Source organism: Colossoma macropomum, unplaced genomic scaffold (genome assembly GCF_904425465.1).
Source record: "Colossoma macropomum unplaced genomic scaffold, Colossoma_macropomum, whole genome shotgun sequence".
NCBI lineage: Eukaryota > Metazoa > Chordata > Actinopteri > Characiformes > Serrasalmidae > Colossoma > Colossoma macropomum.
In genome coordinates, this window is record NW_023494792.1 from 11505618 (window position 1) to 11523816 (window position 18199).

At 41.4% G+C, this 18199-nt stretch overlaps 2 protein-coding genes and 2 non-coding genes across 6 annotated transcripts; all 4 read left to right on the forward strand.

Annotated features, from left to right (window-relative positions):
- The first annotated feature begins 1065 nt into the window (after nucleotides 1-1065).
- On the forward strand, nucleotides 1066-6285 carry tmpob (thymopoietin b). Of its 2 annotated transcripts, none has more exons than XM_036575938.1 (6): nucleotides 1066-1750; nucleotides 2243-2360; nucleotides 2657-2833; nucleotides 3228-3340; nucleotides 3642-3748; nucleotides 4532-6285. In XM_036575938.1, the coding sequence occupies exons 1-6, from the start codon at nucleotides 1520-1522 to the stop codon at nucleotides 4881-4883; spliced, it is 1098 nt and encodes a 365-aa protein (XP_036431831.1). In that variant the 5' UTR covers nucleotides 1066-1519; the 3' UTR covers nucleotides 4884-6285. The 2 variants fall into 2 exon arrangements, with proteins under 2 accessions (XP_036431831.1, XP_036431832.1); XM_036575939.1 differs by having other exon boundaries at nucleotides 3645-3748.
- Nucleotides 6286-6873: 588 nt separating this feature from the next.
- On the forward strand, nucleotides 6874-12754 carry slc25a3b (solute carrier family 25 member 3b). 2 transcript variants are annotated; one of them, XM_036575941.1, is made up of 8 exons: nucleotides 6874-7003; nucleotides 7411-7563; nucleotides 9061-9185; nucleotides 10051-10230; nucleotides 10817-10998; nucleotides 11435-11607; nucleotides 11771-11881; nucleotides 12363-12743. In XM_036575941.1, the coding sequence occupies exons 2-8, from the start codon at nucleotides 7422-7424 to the stop codon at nucleotides 12521-12523; spliced, it is 1074 nt and encodes a 357-aa protein (XP_036431834.1). In that variant the 5' UTR covers nucleotides 6874-7003; nucleotides 7411-7421; the 3' UTR covers nucleotides 12524-12743. The 2 variants fall into 2 exon arrangements, with proteins under 2 accessions (XP_036431834.1, XP_036431833.1); XM_036575940.1 differs by lacking the exon at nucleotides 9061-9185 and adding an exon at nucleotides 9298-9425 and having other exon boundaries at nucleotides 6875-7003; nucleotides 12363-12754.
- On the forward strand, nucleotides 11032-11241 carry LOC118812840. The gene has a single exon (XR_005007582.1). It is a non-coding gene; the product is annotated as a small nucleolar RNA SNORA53 (small nucleolar RNA).
- Nucleotides 12061-12290, forward strand: LOC118812838. Its single transcript, XR_005007581.1, has one exon. It is a non-coding gene; the product is annotated as a small nucleolar RNA SNORA53 (small nucleolar RNA).
- Nucleotides 12755-18199: the final 5445 nt, after the last annotated feature.

Consider the following 18199-nt stretch of genomic DNA (forward strand, 5'->3'; position numbering starts at 1 on the left):
CACTGGAACTTTAGAATTGGGTTGTATGATCAGGTAATACAAAAACAGAGCTTTGGTTTGCATTGAAAGGAATCAAGATCATGCAGAACTGAGCCTATGACTTTTGACTTTGACTAAACCTTACTGTGAAGTGTGCCGTGACACGGCGTGGTTGGTTTTCTAAATGCCTTGAGAATTGTTCTAGCTTGCATCATTCATGTCTCAAATATGAGATTTTACTTCAAAATCTCCAAAAAAAAACTTTTTCCAAAGAAATCCCTATTATACGCATATTATACAAAAAAGACTTAGAGAAGATTTTCTAGGAAGGGCAGGGTACACAAAGTATCAAATTTAGGGGTGCTAAAAATTCTGACACATTCTGTGTTTTTGAATCAAGTTGCCTCACAGAATTATCTGATATTGTAAGATTGTTGTAAGATAAAGAACAAATCCTTTTCACAGCCTAATTCCAACTAATTGTGCTTTAATCAAACTTGGCTTGAAAGTAAAACAGGGAGGCAGAGGCCCAAATCAAGCATGAGCCCACAATCGGCAGCACCAGCAGCCTGTATGGGGCTAGTGTGGTGGTTAAACACGGATAATGCCGCCATCTTGAGGAATCTTCGGTTTTCTTCAGACAGGCAGACCAACCCGAGACTGCGTCCTCATTAATGCAGACAAACAAATACACAAGTAAACAAATAGATAAAATAGTTATGTAAATAAATAAATAAATTGGCGCGGAGGAGGTCCAACTGACTGAACGTATATTTCTCTAATGGACACGAATTTAATACACGAAACGACCTGATTATCACCGTCCTGTAGTTTGTATTTGTCACATTTTTCCGTTTCTGCACTCGTGTCTTTTACGGTTACTATGGTGATATCAGGCTCTGAGTGTGTGAAATGCTGTGTGTTGCAGTCGGAGAGAGGGGTTCAAATTCAGACAGTGGCAGGTTTTTCTTGTAGCTCTTCTTCTTCTTCTCCCTGCTCCCTCCATCGCGCTCTTTGTTGTGGCGGAGGGCTGTCATTTGTCACCCACCAACGCACGAGCATCTTGTTAACGCGGGGCGACCAATAGCATGCGGTCTTACTGAACGGCGGCCGTGAGGGGCGCGCGCAGGCAAGCAGAGTAGCGGAGATCGAGCGAGCGGGACGTTTGTTCCCTGTTCTGAGTTAAAAAGTGAGGCGAAGTGCGCGTCCAAGACTCGTTTTTCGTAAAAGAGTGGATGCTCGGCGTCGGTGAGGAGCCGTATCTGGGAATAAACGCGAGCTGTTTTCGTCGCGTGAAGCGCGCGAGCACACATTCAAACGTGCCCGCCGGTTTGACGTCTGTCAACAACAACGGAGCAGCAGCGGAGCTGAGCCGAGCCGTGGAGAGGAGAGGAGAGTTAGGTTAACCGCCAGAGAAGAAGAGCCCGGTGCGGTGCTTTGCTTTCTCTCAAACCGAGCCGCCTTTCTGTCGGATATCAGCGCGCCGGTCTGCCTCGGCCTGCTCCTCAGCTAACTTAACTAGCTCACTGGCTAACACAGCATGGCGGAGTTCCTTGAAGACCCGTCGGTGCTCACCAAGGAGAAGCTGAAGAGTCAGCTGCTCGCCAACGATGTGCCTCTTCCCAGCGGAGAGCACAAGAAAGACGTCTACGTCCAGCTGTACCTGAAGAACCTGACCGTACTGAACAAGAGGAGGAACCCTCCAGCTGACACCTTCTCCAGCGATGAGGAGATAACGCCGGTGCTCTCCAACAGGAGTCGGTCAGGAAAGGTAACTTCTGTGAACACATTACTGTCCGTATCCGAATATTTTACATTTCCTTTTTTTCCAGATGTTCGCTCATCGTAAATCTGAAGCTCTTTCCCCGAATCATCTGCCTAAAAAGTGGGGTTTATCATTTAGCTAATTTAGCATTGACTCCTTTGGTCTATTATTTTGCTAGCTAAAAAGCAGTAGTCTCTACTTCATTTTAGTTAGCAAAATAATAGAGGATCTTAATTTCATTGCTAATAAAGGAATGGAAAGCAAATAACAAAAAAAAAATTAAATGTGCTTAGGTGTTCATCCAAGATGTAGCTATATGGAGTTTCATCACATTAAACCAGCCAGAACAAGTTCTGTGGTGTATTTTTCCTTATCATGCCAAAGTTCATTGTTGGACCTGAGTATGATTCGACTGTATGTGCAAAGCAATTGTTATAATGAATTTGCTCAGCTCAAAAACAATGAAACAAATCCCTAATGTCTGTGCTCAATCCACAGAAAGCTACAAGGAAGACAGATAAAGTTCAAAAAGAGGAGTTGGACGTTTCCAGTTTGACTGATGAAGGCTTGAAGGTTCAGCTCTTAAAGTATGGAATCAATCCAGGTCCCATCGTTGGTGAGTTTTCTGTTTCAGACTGATGGTGAAAAAATGTTAAAAAGTTGTGTGGTGAGATGTTGGACCTGTTCTCATTAAATGGAAACTGTATTGTCAGTTTCACTTTACCTAAGAAACAGCGACATGCTGGAATGCTTTCAGCGCAAGACAAGCACAGTCTGTCTCATTTGTATGTCTATAAATGTTACTTTATTAATGATGTATTTAAAGCGCTCACTTACGGCAAGACATATAGTGTTTGCAAAATGTCACAGCACAAGTGTTTTTTTGTGATTTTGCTGTTCCATGTATGATAGTTTCGACTCGTAAACTGTATGAGAAGAGACTTCAAAAGTTGTTAGATCAGCCTCCGTCGGAGACCAGGCCACCAGAACCCGAGACTGCCGTTCCAGAGACGGTTACCTTGAAGGCTGATGGAAATCAGAATGGCAACACGCACTCAGTGGAGGATCAGTACAGTGACAAAGAAGAAGGTAAGAATATTCTGAATGTGTTTACATTTTTATGTAATAACAACTAATTGCCTGTATAGGACCTCTGGCATTTAATAAAGCTGCTGTTAAATCACAAAAGGAATATCAATCGAGAGTGGCTGGTCCATGTTAATGGGATACAGTTCTTTTCTTGAAAAATAACAAAAAAGAGGAACTGTGATGGTGTTGTAATTAAACAGGAAGTGCCAACTTAGGTATTGTTTTTAACCTATATTTATAGAACAAGAACAAATGCTATTAAAATCTCTTTATGCACTAGCTTTAGTAATAGAATCTAAACAAGTATAGATGGATTCTTAACATTTTCAGAGCTGGTTGAAATTCTTGATTTATGGCTGTTATTTTTTGCCGTTTCTGTTTTTTTGCTTTGTAGATGTTGTTGAAGCAGATCCAGAACCAGAGCCAGTTCCCATAGCGAGCAAGCCAGTAAGAAGCAGAGGGAAAACTCCTGTTACCTCCAGGACAAGCAGCAGACAGCGCAGCAAGGTAAAGCCTAATGCAGCATTAATAGGTTAATAAGAACATTTGTTTCATTGACCAATGAGGCATACCTCTTCTGTCTGTTCTGAATGGTTAGAAAAGAGAGGTGTTGATATTGATTCTGTTAGCAGACACTTTTATCCAGAGTTTTTATTTTGATCTTGTCAGGATGATATAAGACTGAATGCAATGCAACTTGAGTTACTTAATTCTGATTCTGGTCTGTTCTGTCATACTGCAGTGTGATTTCCTTGGTACTTTAAATAAACAGAACCATTGCTTTACTTAACTACTTGTATCTTGTTAGCAGGTGGAGGACACAACGGCAGCTAATAAGCAAGCAGATTCTGTGGACGGTCATGATATTTTAAGAGACTTGTTCCCTAATGAGCCTGCTACACCAACAGGCATTACGTGAGTATATCTAAATCATCTAATTTTAACACAGCCACATCTGCAATTTAGTTTGCAAATAGGGGCCTTATCCAAAATTAATGAAATTATCCAGCGTTATGGCTGTTATGCTAATGATGCACAGATTTATATCAGTAGTCGCTGTGCTACAGTACATTCATTCATTACAGTACATTCAAAATTCTGCAGCTAGAGTGCTCACACACACCAAACTGAAATGTCTGTATCATCCTAATCTTCTATGACTTAGCCTGGTTACCAGTTACTGCACATATACAATACAAAATACTTATTTCAGTGTAGTGCCACCTAAAGTCTAGTGCAAAGTCCCATAGAGTTTTCATAGCATCTCCTCCATCTCAGCCTTCAGAAAGACTTTTTTTTTTTTCCCCCTCTGTCCTATCCGTCTCTTTCTGATGTTATCTAGCCAAATCATGTATATTGCTGTCTTCCCCTATTGTGTTCTGTTTTGTTTCATCATAGATTTGTTCTAATTTTATTGTCTGTTGTGTCTGCATTGTATTGTCCTTTTATCTCACCCTACATGTATTATTCTTGTTTTGTAAGACACTTGTGATCTTGTGAAAGGCACACGATATTATTATTATTATTATTATTATTATTATTATTGCATTATTAGCATTAGTATGTGGCAGTGTATATGCATCATTTTGTTAAGTGGCACAGCAATATCACCACCATGATTATTATCAGCACAAAACTTTATGTTCTATTAACCAGCATTTATACATACACATAATTACCTGTTATCTGCCTGTACAGTGCTACTTGTCGGAGGCCGATCCGTGGGGCAGCTGGCCGTCCGGTGAGGCCGCTGGATCTCTGGCCAGAGGAGTCCCTCTTGCAGCAGAGTGTGTACACAACCACCAAATCGTCCTTCACGGACAGTCGCAGTGTTCTGTCATCTAGCCCTCCTCCAGCTCGTCGCTCCTTCTCCATCTGGCTAAAACTGCTGGTGTTCCTCACGCTGGTCGGCTCTCTTTTCTACATCTTTCAGAACATGACCCCCGAGCAGATCGACCCCTACAAGCTCTTTGTACAGAACACTGTGGTCAATCCACTCCTCAGTGCTATTGGTGGTGTTGGTCAGGAAGAGAGTGGTGGTGATAAATAAGAGCCCCTCTGTCAGTGTGGGTCTACAGTGTGTGCATGAGATGTCTCTACAATGAGATTTTATTCTCAGCCCCATCTGTTTGGTTGGAGGGTCAACATGTTGACCGAGATTTTGTTGGTTGCAGTCCAACTTCGCAATCATGTCGGGAAAAACTTGTTTTACGTAGTCTTCAAACTGTGTGAATTGTGTTTTCATCTTGCTTTTTTATTTTTGCTGTTTTGTAGCAGATAATGTGACCGAATGAGAAATAGTATTTGTATAGCCTTGTATCATGGTGGAACAGTTGCCAGTATGTCTGTAGCACTTCAAGGACTACCACCCCCATTTGCTTTAAATATCAACAAACTGGTTTCCAAAAAGGTTAGTAAGTGTTAAACACAGGGGTAGTATCAGCCTAATGTGAGTTTAACATACTGGTGCATGCTGAAAAGTGATATTTTGTTTCTTTTGCATTGGATTTTTGTGAAAATTACTGTATGTACAAAAAAATGATACCTTTGCTGTTTTTGTTTATTTTAATCTGACATTATCAGGACAGGAGAAGTATGTCTTGTTTGGAAATACTGTCTCTACTTAAGCAGTTAGCTTCCATCTAAGTGTATTGTAGCATTGAAATGTGCCCAGACTACTAGAATACCAGGTCAGTTATGCAGTTTGCTTTTAGTGCCACATGTACTGGTCTTTAACAGAGCTTTGCCCACAGCTCTGCACTCTCAGGCAATAGATGGCATTGCAATGCCAGTGAAGTTTAACTGGTTTATTTTGTGGTAGATGACGACTCATTTAGTGTGTATGTAATCTAGTTGTCATGTGATGTGAAAGTATAGCTGTTGAAATGCTCAACTCTGTCATGACACTTTTGCAAAATCAAAACCACCCTGTTTTTGTTTCATTTTTCTCCCCTTGTCGAACACTGAGTATCTGGCCAAAATATAAATTGAGTTAATTTTCTGTAATTTAAAATTTTTTAAGATGGATGTATTTGCCAATCATGAAATGGCTAATTCCCTTTTATTAAGAGGAATACATATGTAATGATCTTTTATTCTGAAGTCTGCTGTTATTTTATTTTATTTTTTTTTTGTATTTTACTATTTGGAATTGAAATGTTTTTGCTTTTTTAACTGCAATATTTTTCTAATATTTTCTCTTCTAAAATTAACTTTTTAATGACAAATAAAGAGCATTCATTTAAGAAGTGCACATCAAAGTGCTGCAGTCAACATTTGTTTCTACCTGCTTTGTAAAAGGCAAAAAATGGTTTTGAAAATGGTAACAAACTTTGCACTTTGTCGGAGGGCAGCTAACAGTGAATTGATATAAGAAAAATTGGAACTTTTCTTTCTTAATGAATTTTGAGTGTTTTATCATTGGTGAAATAAAAAGATGAAAGTTGGCTCAACCATTTTGTTCTCTTTTAGTGAATCTATGTAAAGTAAATAAATATTTTGCGTCAGACAGTAATATGGCCCATATTAGTGAAACATCAAATATTCAGTTCCCTTCCATCACTTAAGATGAAAAAGAAAAAAAAAACCTTTTATAAATATGGGTCTTTATTTTCATTTATTCAAACTGTAGTTACACCTTTGACCTTCACCTGCAGTAAAGTGCAGCGACAAACGACCAGACTTAAATCTCATCTTATAAATAAATGAATATGATCTGGGCGAGTTTTACAACCGAATTATCTCAGCTAGGTAAATAATTTAAGCTGAAGTGAAATCAATAAAGCCTGTTTGAGAGAAGGTCATGGTTCTTTCTTCTAGGCAATCTTCACTCTTGGGTTTAGTTCTCCATCTTTACTGACAGATCCCTGCTTTGTGAAATACACCCCTGATTCGTGATGTTGGTGTTGCATGTTTTCAACTCGTACCTTGGTTTGGAAGTTACTCGATTACTCGTTTATTGACAGTAAGAAGGACGTTTGCTGCATTGGACTTTTACGTTATCGCAGTGTTAAGAAGCTCCGCCCACACTCTAACCTGATTGGTCGGCTGACCCGGTGACGCGGCGGCCTCCTCTCTCCGACATTAGTGAGCGCAGCGCTGATCTCGGTCTCTACGAACGGCCACCGGCAGCGGAGCAGCAGAGGCGCCATTTTGAGACTTCTTTCACATGTAAGGACTTTTTCTCCACATCACCTTCTCTCTCTTATCTTCCTTTGTAAATCACATTCCCGTGTTTGCATGCTAAACAGCCCGTCGCGCTGTCTGTGGAGAGCCAGGTTTCTTCGTTTGTCCTTGAACCGCGTTTTTTTGTCCTGCGGCTAACCGGGCCTTCATTTTCCCTCACTTCAGAGTGACCTGATAGCGTTAGCCAACCGCCGGTTAAGCTAAGCTAAATGGAGAGTATTTGTGATTGTGCACGCAAAGTAACGTTAACTTAGTCGCTGGTTGTCGCTACATTTTATTTTCTGTCATAGCGAAGGTGACTGCCGTGTAATACAGACTGTCGAAGTTCTTCCATATGGGCCAGTTTGTTTTACTGTACTAACGTTAATTCGAGACGTTATCTTCGCTCCTAGTTGCCACCAGGATGTACCCTACCACGCTAACGCAGCTGGCCCGGGCGAACCCCTTCAGCGCTCCTCTCTTCACCCTGCAGAAAGTAGAGGAGCCCTCACACACAGCCGGTGCTCAAGGACACCGCCGCAGACTCGCAGCCGCCTCTGTGGCCGGTAAGTTCACAGTAACTGATCTCGCGATCAGACACAGCTCTTATAAAATCGTGATGTTATTGGTCTTAAAGATTAAGCAACTTACTACGAGCATAACCATGTTAGAGATGTAGCGCCAGCTAACGCTAGTGATTCAAGTGAGTCTGGTAAAATGAATGAATGTTCATTGTTTTGTTTCTTACTTCTTTGACTACGTTCTGTCAAATCATTGCATTGTTGCTTGAATGGATGTGCAGGACACCGGAGGACTAACCCTGTTCGCAATAAAAAGGTCAGGAACATTAGCTAGCAAGCTAGCTAGGTTAGTTTCTGACCGGCTTGCTAGATCTGCCCCAGCTAGTGTAGCTAATTAGCTAGCTAACGTTAGCTAGGTGGTCTAGTTAGAACCGGAGCGCTCTTGTTGTTTCCCTTCATAAGCTAGTCTGCTGAGGAGTTATTTATGCGTGAGATTGCTTTGTTTTCCCTTCATGTCTAGGAAATCTGTCGTTTTTCACTTGCCAATAAGATCTTGGGCCTTGTTGCGGTTCCATGGAGGGCAGTGAAGGACGAAGTTGGGTCAACGGAGCGCGCAGTAAAGACTTGCGGGGGGAAGGTTCATTACGAACTTGCCCTCGTTGACCCGTAATATACTACTTAATATGCGAGTAAAATGTACTAAACGGTATTAAGAGAGGTGATGGACATGGTGTTCTTTTTAAAGCGTCCTAGGCACATGACCGTTATGTATACCGAGCATATTAACAACGCAGTATGCCATTGGCTCCTGTCTTGTCTCTGTATACATATCCAATATCATGTGTCCTGTAGTTGCCAACCTTCTGTAGCGTTAATAATTTTTGTGTATCCCAGGCTGTTATGTAGCAGCATTTCTTGCACATGCTACATTAATTAATTTTATTTTTATGATTTTTGTAGAAGGTTGCCATCTGGCGTGCCTTATTCCTGTCTAACGTTTCTTTTACTCAAAGAATGTTTATTGGAATCTGTTTTGCAACTTTGTTTGCTTGGTGCTTTTACACGTTTTATAGCAAAGCTATTTAAGGCTGTCCCTGTGTTCTGTTCATGTTACGCACATTTATGAAGTGTCTTGCCAGTGCTGTTAAATCATGCATATCAGACTGGGCTACTTGCTTTTTGTAGCGCTAAATGGAAAGTTTTAGATTGTTCTAGTTCAGTTTACTAGCACCCTTGATAACGTTTGACATTCAGCCCTAAAGGTCATCCTAATGACCTGCTGTTTTTAAACTCAGGAGTGTCCAATCTGATCTCCTAAAGGGCTAGTGTGGTTGCAGGTTTTTAATTCCAGTAAAGCATCATGTCTTGAGTTTGCAGCCGATTGATTAGGCAAGTAGTATCGGGAGAGCTTCTGCTTTGGAGTAAAAACCTGCCACCACACAGACCCTTTGGAGATAAGATTGGACACTCTTGCTCAAGCTTCTTTTAAAACATTCAGACAGGGGAAGTGTTGAATGAATACCATGCCTTGTTTCTCTTCAGAGGGAGACAGCTGTGAGTTTGGCTCACAGAAGTATTTCATCCTGTGTGGCTTCGGTGGAATTCTGAGCTGTGGTACCACACACACAGCGGTGGTGCCTCTTGATTTGGTCAAATGCAGGTTGCAGGTCTGTGTGTGTGTCTGCTGGAGTCCTGAGTGTATGACCCCAGCACCCCAAGCATGTTTGATATTGTCTTGTGATGCATGAGCATGTGTGTGTTGTGTTCCTCATGTAACAGACTCAGGTGATAGCTGTGAGTTTGGTTCTGGGAAATACTATGCCCTCTGTGGCTTTGGGGGCATCCTGAGCTGCGGTATCACACACACAGCTGTAGTGCCCCTGGACTTGGTCAAGTGTCGGCTCCAGGTCTGTACCCATACCCCGCTCATCAACAAATGTTACAGCCAGTTGCAGATAAATACTCACTTTTTAAGGGGGCATGATGAGGAACACTTAATTGTCCTAACACTAACACAGGCATATCATTTGTTTTGGAAAACCTTTGTGTGTTAATTGCTTTTATTGCGCTGTGTTAAATATTTCTCTTTAACTTGAAGCAGTATTTGAACTTTGACCCTTTTGGGGACTCTTTCCTGAGGTAGTGAGCAGCTGTTACTTGACCTTTGGGCAGGTGGTATTTTTAAAATGCACATAAGCAAAAATCAGTTGTCATAACAATAATGAAATTGATTATGTGACTAGCACTTGATCAGTGATGGTAAGTGAAATTAAATGTATTTTTCTCATGCCTTCTTAAATTGTGACTTACTTGTTCATTCATTTATTTTTTCTGCTTCTGGCAATATCCAGAAGAATAAATTGCTAACTATTAATGTTTGGTTTCTTTGCAACCCAGCATGTTAATACCATTTGTGAAGTAATAACATGAGTGTATTCACCATTACCAGCCAGTTCACAGAATTTCAGTGATATCACCGTGTTTTTAAGTACGTGTTCAATCAGCTGCTCTCTAACCAAATACTCTGTTTAGGTTGACCCAGCTAAGTACAAGAGCATCTTTACTGGATTCTCAGTCACAATCAGGGAGGATGGTGTGCGGGGTCTCGCTAAAGGTTGGGCACCCACCTTCATCGGCTACTCCATGCAGGGTCTCTGCAAGTTTGGCTTCTATGAGGTGTTCAAGATACTGTACAGTGACCTGCTTGGAGAGGTACGTTTGCATACATGGTAATAAGAAAACTAGTTCTCTGTTCTTAAACAATGTGTGCATCTTTTGTTGGTTGATAACTGCTTCAGTGGCACATTCTAAAAGTGACAGTACATAATGGTGTTCGTTTATCTTGAGAAATGGTTTATTTATTCTGTTAAACACCACTTCCCAAACGGAATCCCTGTGTGTGCTGAGGTGAGACCCTCAGAAGGTAGATTATGCTTGCAGACCAGATTATTAGTGCATTGTGGTTTTGTTAATGCTTAAGTTGGAAATGGCACTGTGAACATTTTCAGCTTGCTTGCAAGCAACAGGCTATCTGTAACATACCCAATCTTGGTAAGTCACAAGTTCCCAACTGTTTTCTTGGAATATCCCCTGTTTAGTGTTTTCCTGCTTGTCATTGAGCTGATTAGCTGTATCATAAGTGTTAGAAGCAGTTAAAACCCTAAAATATGCAGGGCAAGGAGTGCTCCAGCACAAGGTTGGGGAACTACAGTGTTAAGGCAAATGTAACATGCTGTATGAAAATGGCAGTATTGGATTGTTCAGATGTCTACTAATGGCCCTGAAACTGCTCCTATAGGAAAATGCCTACTTGTGGAGAACCTCTCTATACCTGGCAGCATCTGCAAGTGCTGAGTTCTTTGCTGATATAGCTCTGGCCCCTATGGAGGCGTGTAAAGTGCGCATCCAGACCCAGCCTGGTTATGCCAACACCCTGAGGGAGTGTGCCCCAAAGATGTATGCTGAGGAGGGTCTCTGGGCGTGAGTATCCTTTCCCTTCTTACCTCCCACCCCTACACGTTCCTTAGATCCACCTCTGGGGAGTCTTCCAACTCTGGTGCTGCTGCATCAGTCTGGTTGATCCCAGCAGCTTTTCTGGCTGTACAGTTGGAGGTGCTTGAGTCATTGGCGTGTAAGAGCAGTCTACCTGCTTCTCCAGCTCAATCACTGCCCTGGCACCCATGCTGGATTTCACCAGGGTAGACAAGCTGGAGTGCGGACAAGATAGCAAAACTCTGAGCAGATAAAATTGTCACTTTTTAGACAGTAATCCAAACATCGGGCTTTTTGAATAATAGCTGCAGAGATTAGTTTTTTTATTATTATTATTTTTAATTTTAAGTGCACTGATTATGATTCTTACTTACCTGACAACTGTGAAACAAATGCCTGTGCTTGTTTAATATTTTCTTGGCAGGTTCTACAAGGGTGTGGTTCCTCTGTGGATGAGGCAAATCCCCTACACTATGATGAAATTTGCCTGTTTCGAGCGCACAGTTGAAATGCTATACAAGTTTGTGGTGCCCAAACCCCGCAGCGAGTGCAGCAAATCTGAGCAGCTGTTGGTTACTTTTGTGGCTGGTTATATTGGTAAGTCTGACAAATCACAGTAGTGTTTGAGAGATGTTCACATCCCTTTTTTCTGTTCTGCTGGGGGGGGGGCACGAGACACACAGCTATTATCCTGCATCATTGTGTTGATGGACGGGAGACATGGAGTGTTGACTGCTTTGGTTTTACTCTTTCTGTGTAGCTGGTGTGTTCTGTGCCATTGTATCCCACCCTGCTGACTCTGTGGTGTCTGTGCTGAACAAAGAGAAGGGAAGCACAGCTGTTGAAGTACTGAAGAGGCTCGGACCCATGGGTGAGTATCTCCCTCACTTGTGCCAGCGTTAACATGGAGGAGTTAGTAAAAAGTGAATATACACATCAGAATGTCTGCCTTGGACAAGATGGGATGAGAGCCAGTTTTTTACTCTACACATTTCATGCACTAAATCTTCTCAACTTTGACCCTCATACCGGGGTGATAACATCATGGATAACACGTTCCTTAGATCCACCTCTGGGGGGTCTTCCAGCTCTGGTACTGTGCACTCTGTCTGGGTGCTGCAGTTTCAGTCTGGAGGCTCCCAGCAGCTTTTCTGGCTGTACAGTTGGGGGTGCTTGAGTCATTGGCGTGTGAGAGCAGTCTACCTGCTTCTCCAGCTCTATCACTGCCCTGGCACCCTCTTTGGACTTTACTAGGGCAGTCAAGCTGGAGGGCGGACAAGAACATTGTAGTTGACATGAAGACTAGACATTTTTCTGTGTCCCCTGGTTTATTTTGTAACTTGTTTTTCCAGGTGTGTGGAAGGGTCTGTTTGCCCGTATCATCATGATTGGTACGCTGACTGCCCTGCAGTGGTTCATCTATGACTCTGTCAAGGTCTACTTCCGCCTTCCCCGTCCCCCTCCCCCTGAGATGCCAGAGTCTCTGAAGAAGAAGCTGGGTCTCACCGAGTAGAGAGCGGCTTTTCCCTCCCATCCCTTAGTGTCCATCTTCCCTCCTGTTTTTTATATTTAAACACTCAACGGCTGCCCTGTTCCCTCCCAGGCTGCTGCTAGTCTCTTCCATCTGCGTGTTGAGGGAGAAACTTCCAGAGGAAGATTTCATTTAAACTATGACGTGAATGAATGCCATCTGGTTTTAAAGTATGTTTGTCAATAGTATGATTAAAAGAGTATCTGGAAATAATACATGTGAAGCTGTCTTTTTTTTCCTGTATAGATGTCTTTTTGCACATTCTCTCCTGACCTAAAAATGTATTTACTGGTGAGTGCCAGTGAAACTAATGGTCAGTGTAATAGTGTCAGTAGTATTATGCATTCGCACTCCACTCAGAGCACAATAGTGCATTGTCTAAATACCTGTTAATTTTAAAAGGGATGAAATAAAGAATTTAAAATTGTGCCGTCTTGAACTTTTATTTATGACTGTTATAGGGTGTGAAGGGGAAAAGAGTGGCTGTGATTTATGCGCAGTAGATGGCAGTGTTGTGTAATGACTTCTTTTTAGGTGTGGTTAATGGTGTTTAATTTTAAAGCCTAGATGCCACTGCCATCACTAACGAGGAAAAAACTAGGGAAACCTGTCCTCGCAGTTTATAATCTGTGCCACGTAAACTTGGTTATCAAAACTGTACCAACGGAAAAGCTTGTTAACGACAGGCTCAGAAATTGGTCTAGACCTGCTCTTACACTCTTCTTCAGACCAGCTGGGCTGCAGATCGAGAATTATTATAAAGTTGTGTTGTAATGTATTCATTTTCTTTTGCTTATGGTTTGAAGGTTGGCTCAAGGCTAGCATATTTTGCAGTTGGCTCATGATTTAGTTTGTGGTTAGCATGTTAGCTTGTGGCTGCAATTTAATGACGTCTGCTCCTCTGCACACATGCTCTGTCGGTCAGTGCAGGTAGTGGTACTAGAGGTGTTCTTGTAAAGGAGATTAAATTTGTTAAAATGTGTTAAGTCAGTCAGAAAATGCGTGTTTAGGCTCTAATAGGCACAAGACCCCGTCAATCACTACAACAACCCAAGTTTGCTGTAATAATGAAGGGTAAAAATAATCACTCAAGTTTGGTGAAATTGTCACAATGTCCTCCTGGTGCGAATGAGACTTGGGTCTTTATGTTTCAATCATCAGCCAATGAGCTGCTCCGCTCGCCAATCAATCATCACTCTAGCAGTAATGCCCGCCTTCTGCTGCTCAAAACTCGTTTGCTGTACAAAAAAGGAAATATATAGGTAAGATTTCTTTGTTTTTTTTTTTAGTGAAATACATCCGTCTACTTTCTAAAATACCACCAGAGACGGTTATTGAGGAGCCTGGCCACTTCCTATCCCCCCGTTATATCAAAAACAGGACTGCTAAACAGCAGAGGGCGCCCGCGAGTGAGTCTTCAATGAATGGGAATTAATGGCGCTCAACGGCTAAAAACGAAAAGTTAAAATAGTTTATCATCACTCGCCCAGAACGTTTCTTTAATTTTAGAAAGTAGAAGAAAGTAGCCCCATACATGAATCTATAGGTAGAATACTTTGTTAGCATGAATTTTCTTGTAAAAAAAATAATTACAACTATGAGGCTGAGATCAGCTTCCTATTCGCTAGCTTCTTGTTTGAATTTTCCCGTTCCACCTTAAATGGTGCAGCAGTTATTATTATAACACCTCAGGCACCAGACTGTATCTGCCACACCATTTAAGGTGGGACGGTATATTCAAACAAGAAGCTGCATAGTGAATGTCCTTATCAGAAAAATATGACCAGCTTTAAAGAAATAGTAGGATATTTTGATAGCCTCAATCAGCTTATCAGGGGGTAAGCAGTAATATTAAGCTGAATCTGTGCTGAATTAGCCTGAGTGCGGGTAAACTTGTATAGCTTGTCAAATGAAGCTATGAACAAAAGCTCTGTCATGTTTCAGTGAATATCAGATGAAAAACATATCAGCTTTGGAGCATTTAAGATCAACACAGGATGCGACAGAGACGATTTTCGAAAGCTTCATTCATTTTTCTCATAGAGAAACTCCTTTCACACCTGGAGTTCCTTATATGGGCATAAGAGCATGGTGCCGATTACAAAATGATGGCACGACTTCAGTGGTCTATGGCAGAGGTGCATATGCATGTGCCAGACTTTTTGTGAACTTAAATATATTCATAAACAAAGCCAACAAAGCTAGCACACAACTAAATTAAATCAGTGAAGTTTTACAGTTTTATGTGCAAGTGCGGGGGTGGAGAGTTGTTCCATCGTCCTCTTGAAGGCGCAAACACCCACCCCACAGCGAGGTGGAAGCCAATGACCCAGCAGAAATTCTGAAGTGACATCTGGGGTGCCCCATCAGACCTTGGTCACACTGGCCACCCCTTTAGAACCACACATGTAAGATGCAATGCTGACATATAAACAGTGGGGGCAGTATATCACAATGTGATGTGATGTGAGCGGCCAACCAAACAAACCGTGGCAACAGTTGCTCTTGCTGTCCGACAGACCGTTGCCTTATGGCGCTGCCCTTGTGCTGGACCTTGGTGACGTCCATTGTGCCATTGTATGCAGAATTTTTAACACACATGAATGTTTCTCAATACTAGAATATTTAATGGTGTGTTTTTAGTTGAATTTTGGGTTTGTTTAATATGTTGAATTGTTACGAGCCGAACAACGTCCATGTTTCTCTCAAAAACATTCTGTGGAACGACTATAAAATGCAGCATAATGCTTACATGTTGCCGTTAAAAAAATATGGAGTTAGTTTTGTGCCAAAATGTTTGAGAGAAGATCCTGATGTTTGAGAGAGGAATGTTCCGGTTTGAGAGGACAGCGGTGCTCTGAGCGCAGATAATGAACTTCAGCGCACTCTCAGAACTCCTATGTGCAAAACACTCCGGTTTTCACTGAAAACTGGAAAACCTGCTCAATCATGTTCTTCACCTTCAAAACTCACACGTGCGCCCAAATCATTTCTGCTCTCAGCTCCGCAGCGCGCGCTCAACTTTCACATCTGCTCGCTGTAAAATGTCTTAATGTTTGTGCCAAAACTCCAGCCGAGGGGCGGTTCCTGTCAGCGCACCAATCATGGCGTCTTTTCTTAAGCAGCTTTATGCCAATTGGTCAAGGCACGTTCGTGGCTGTGGTATTGAGTCGGCTGGTGTGCTTGTAGCCTCGACATTAGCTAGGTGGTTTCTATCTTTCTCGTAGCAAATGAATAGAAACGATTTGTCAGTAATACTCTGTCATAAATAATAACGTATTAATCTAACTAACATTGGTAGCTCGGCCATTTGTTTCCTACCAGAGGCTTAACTGTAGCTAACTTCAAATAGCTTAACATTAATCAACTAAGCTGACGTCAGCAAGGTTTCTTTGACTGTAGCTAACAGTGTCTAACAGTGTTCTACTGAAAAGTCTTAACTCTCCTATAGTGCTTGTCTTCATAGGCTCATCTTGTTAATCCTGTATATTTATCTTCTATAGTGGCGTCATCAAAAAACAATACTGATGCCGTGCAGCTTTATATCGCTGTCCTCTCAAACTGGAACATTCCTCTCTCAAACATCAGGATCTTCTCTCAAACATTTTGGCACAAAACCAACTCCATAAAAAGGTCCTCATTGCAGTCTAATATGTTGCCATGCTGGCAGGAGTACGGTTTCAGTAGTGCTGTTCTACCCACGTGTGGATGAAGGTCTTAACCACTATGCCATCCTATGATTTGTTTTGAACATGAAAGGTTTTGTTGTACATAATCGGGCACGTCTGGACTGAAGTATGAGTTGGATTGGCCTTGAGACTCTGGATTTCCACAATTATAAAAATTCAATCCTTACGATTTGTTTTAGTTAAACAACAAAAATCATGAAATACATTAAAGTCTATTTGTTTTCTTTGACAAGATTACTAATGTAAAGAGAAAATCAACACAGATAAAAAAACTCATGTGCTCGCAGCTCAAAATGCTCAATATTTTGCAAGCCAGAGCAAACCAGCTAGCTGCCTATTTCCGTGACCCAGGAATGATGGAGGAACTAAGGAGGAGCCTCACAGAAAGATTTTTCTGTAAGTTTAATGAAAAGTGCTACAAAGGGCAATCATTTCCGTGGTGTCACTTTAGCTCATAGATTGCTGTCAGAGGTCAATGCTAGACTTGGGGCAGCTACTACATCTAGTGGAGTCACGGTCACACATATTCAGCTCCCAAACCATGTTTAATTTAGCCCACTGAATTGTGCCAAATGCCCTCAGAACCTAACCAGGCCAGCTCTGCCCCTCATAACTTGGTACCGGTCGTTTTAGACAGGCCCTGGCAGACGCATACTAGAACTGTGGTGTAATGTCAATACCTGTATCCCTGAGCATCTTACTAGCTAATCAGACCCAAGTTGGAGACTACCCCGCAGGTGTGCACACAGCTTGAAAAGAGTTGCTCACTGCATGGTAGACAAATGCCTGGTCCACGTAAAGTTTTAGCCAATCTTCTGAATAGATTTTCACAGAAGTTATCCATCTCTATCCCATGTTTCACCACATGGCTCCTTGCGCCCCACACAAAATGCTACTAACAATTTAACTGTTATGTCAGATAAACAACAGAGGCATTTTTATTCAACCTTTACCAGTAGTGGCAAAAATTCTAGAAGGCATTGTATCCATCAAATTATATCTGTCTTTCTTTGTGGAAGTGTGGAAGTGTCCACTCCAGGAATTATGAGGACTTGACTGCTAGTCATACATAATACAACGTATTGGTTATATTATAGTAGTTCCTAAGAATTGATAAACAGTGTAAATAAGTGCAAATAAAATAGATAATATGAAAGCAAAGCCATCAATGGTGTCTTCATAAGATATTTTTCTGTCAATATCATGACACAAATGTTTGATATAAAATGGTTCATTATAGAGATACTTATTGGATTTTGAATTTCTTTGTAATGGTGGTGATGGGAACCAGGGGTCTTGATGTCTTGATGTCTACACTGCATATATATCAATTTTATTTATATGCAAAACCACCAGTGAACCTACATGAGTTTTTTATGTAATATTTGTAATAGTAGAATAGTTATCAATCTGAAAAAATATGTTTTTGGGCACTATTTTGACAACACCCTGCAGTTTTTTTAATAGATTAAAAAAAAAACATGAAACCAAAATCTATTGTAAAACTATGTCTCAGTCATCAAGCAGCGAATTCATCATCATTTCATGTAATCATTTTCTGAGTGGTAGCTTTTAGAGGCAGTAGACTCTACAGTCGTCTGGTTCCTATCACCGCCACTGCGAACAATTCTGGCTTGGTAAATTTCTCTAGAACGGAGCATTTCACACCAAACCACTTTACATGATTTTGTTTATGTCTTAATCACTTAATTATGCACAGTTTTTGAAAAATTGATGGAATTCCTCTTTAACCTATAAATATGGAGAACATTGATTTTCAATTAAATACTTAAATAGCCCCCCTTCCCAAAAGGGAAAAATAATGCCAATATTTTTCTCATTGTCATACACAACACCTTTTAGGTTACTTTTCCTCTGACCAATGAATTACACTGTTAGTCTTAATTGCTCCGTTAATCTTTTCAAGTCATGTGAGAAAGCAGGTCCAACAGATTGGAACTGTCATGGG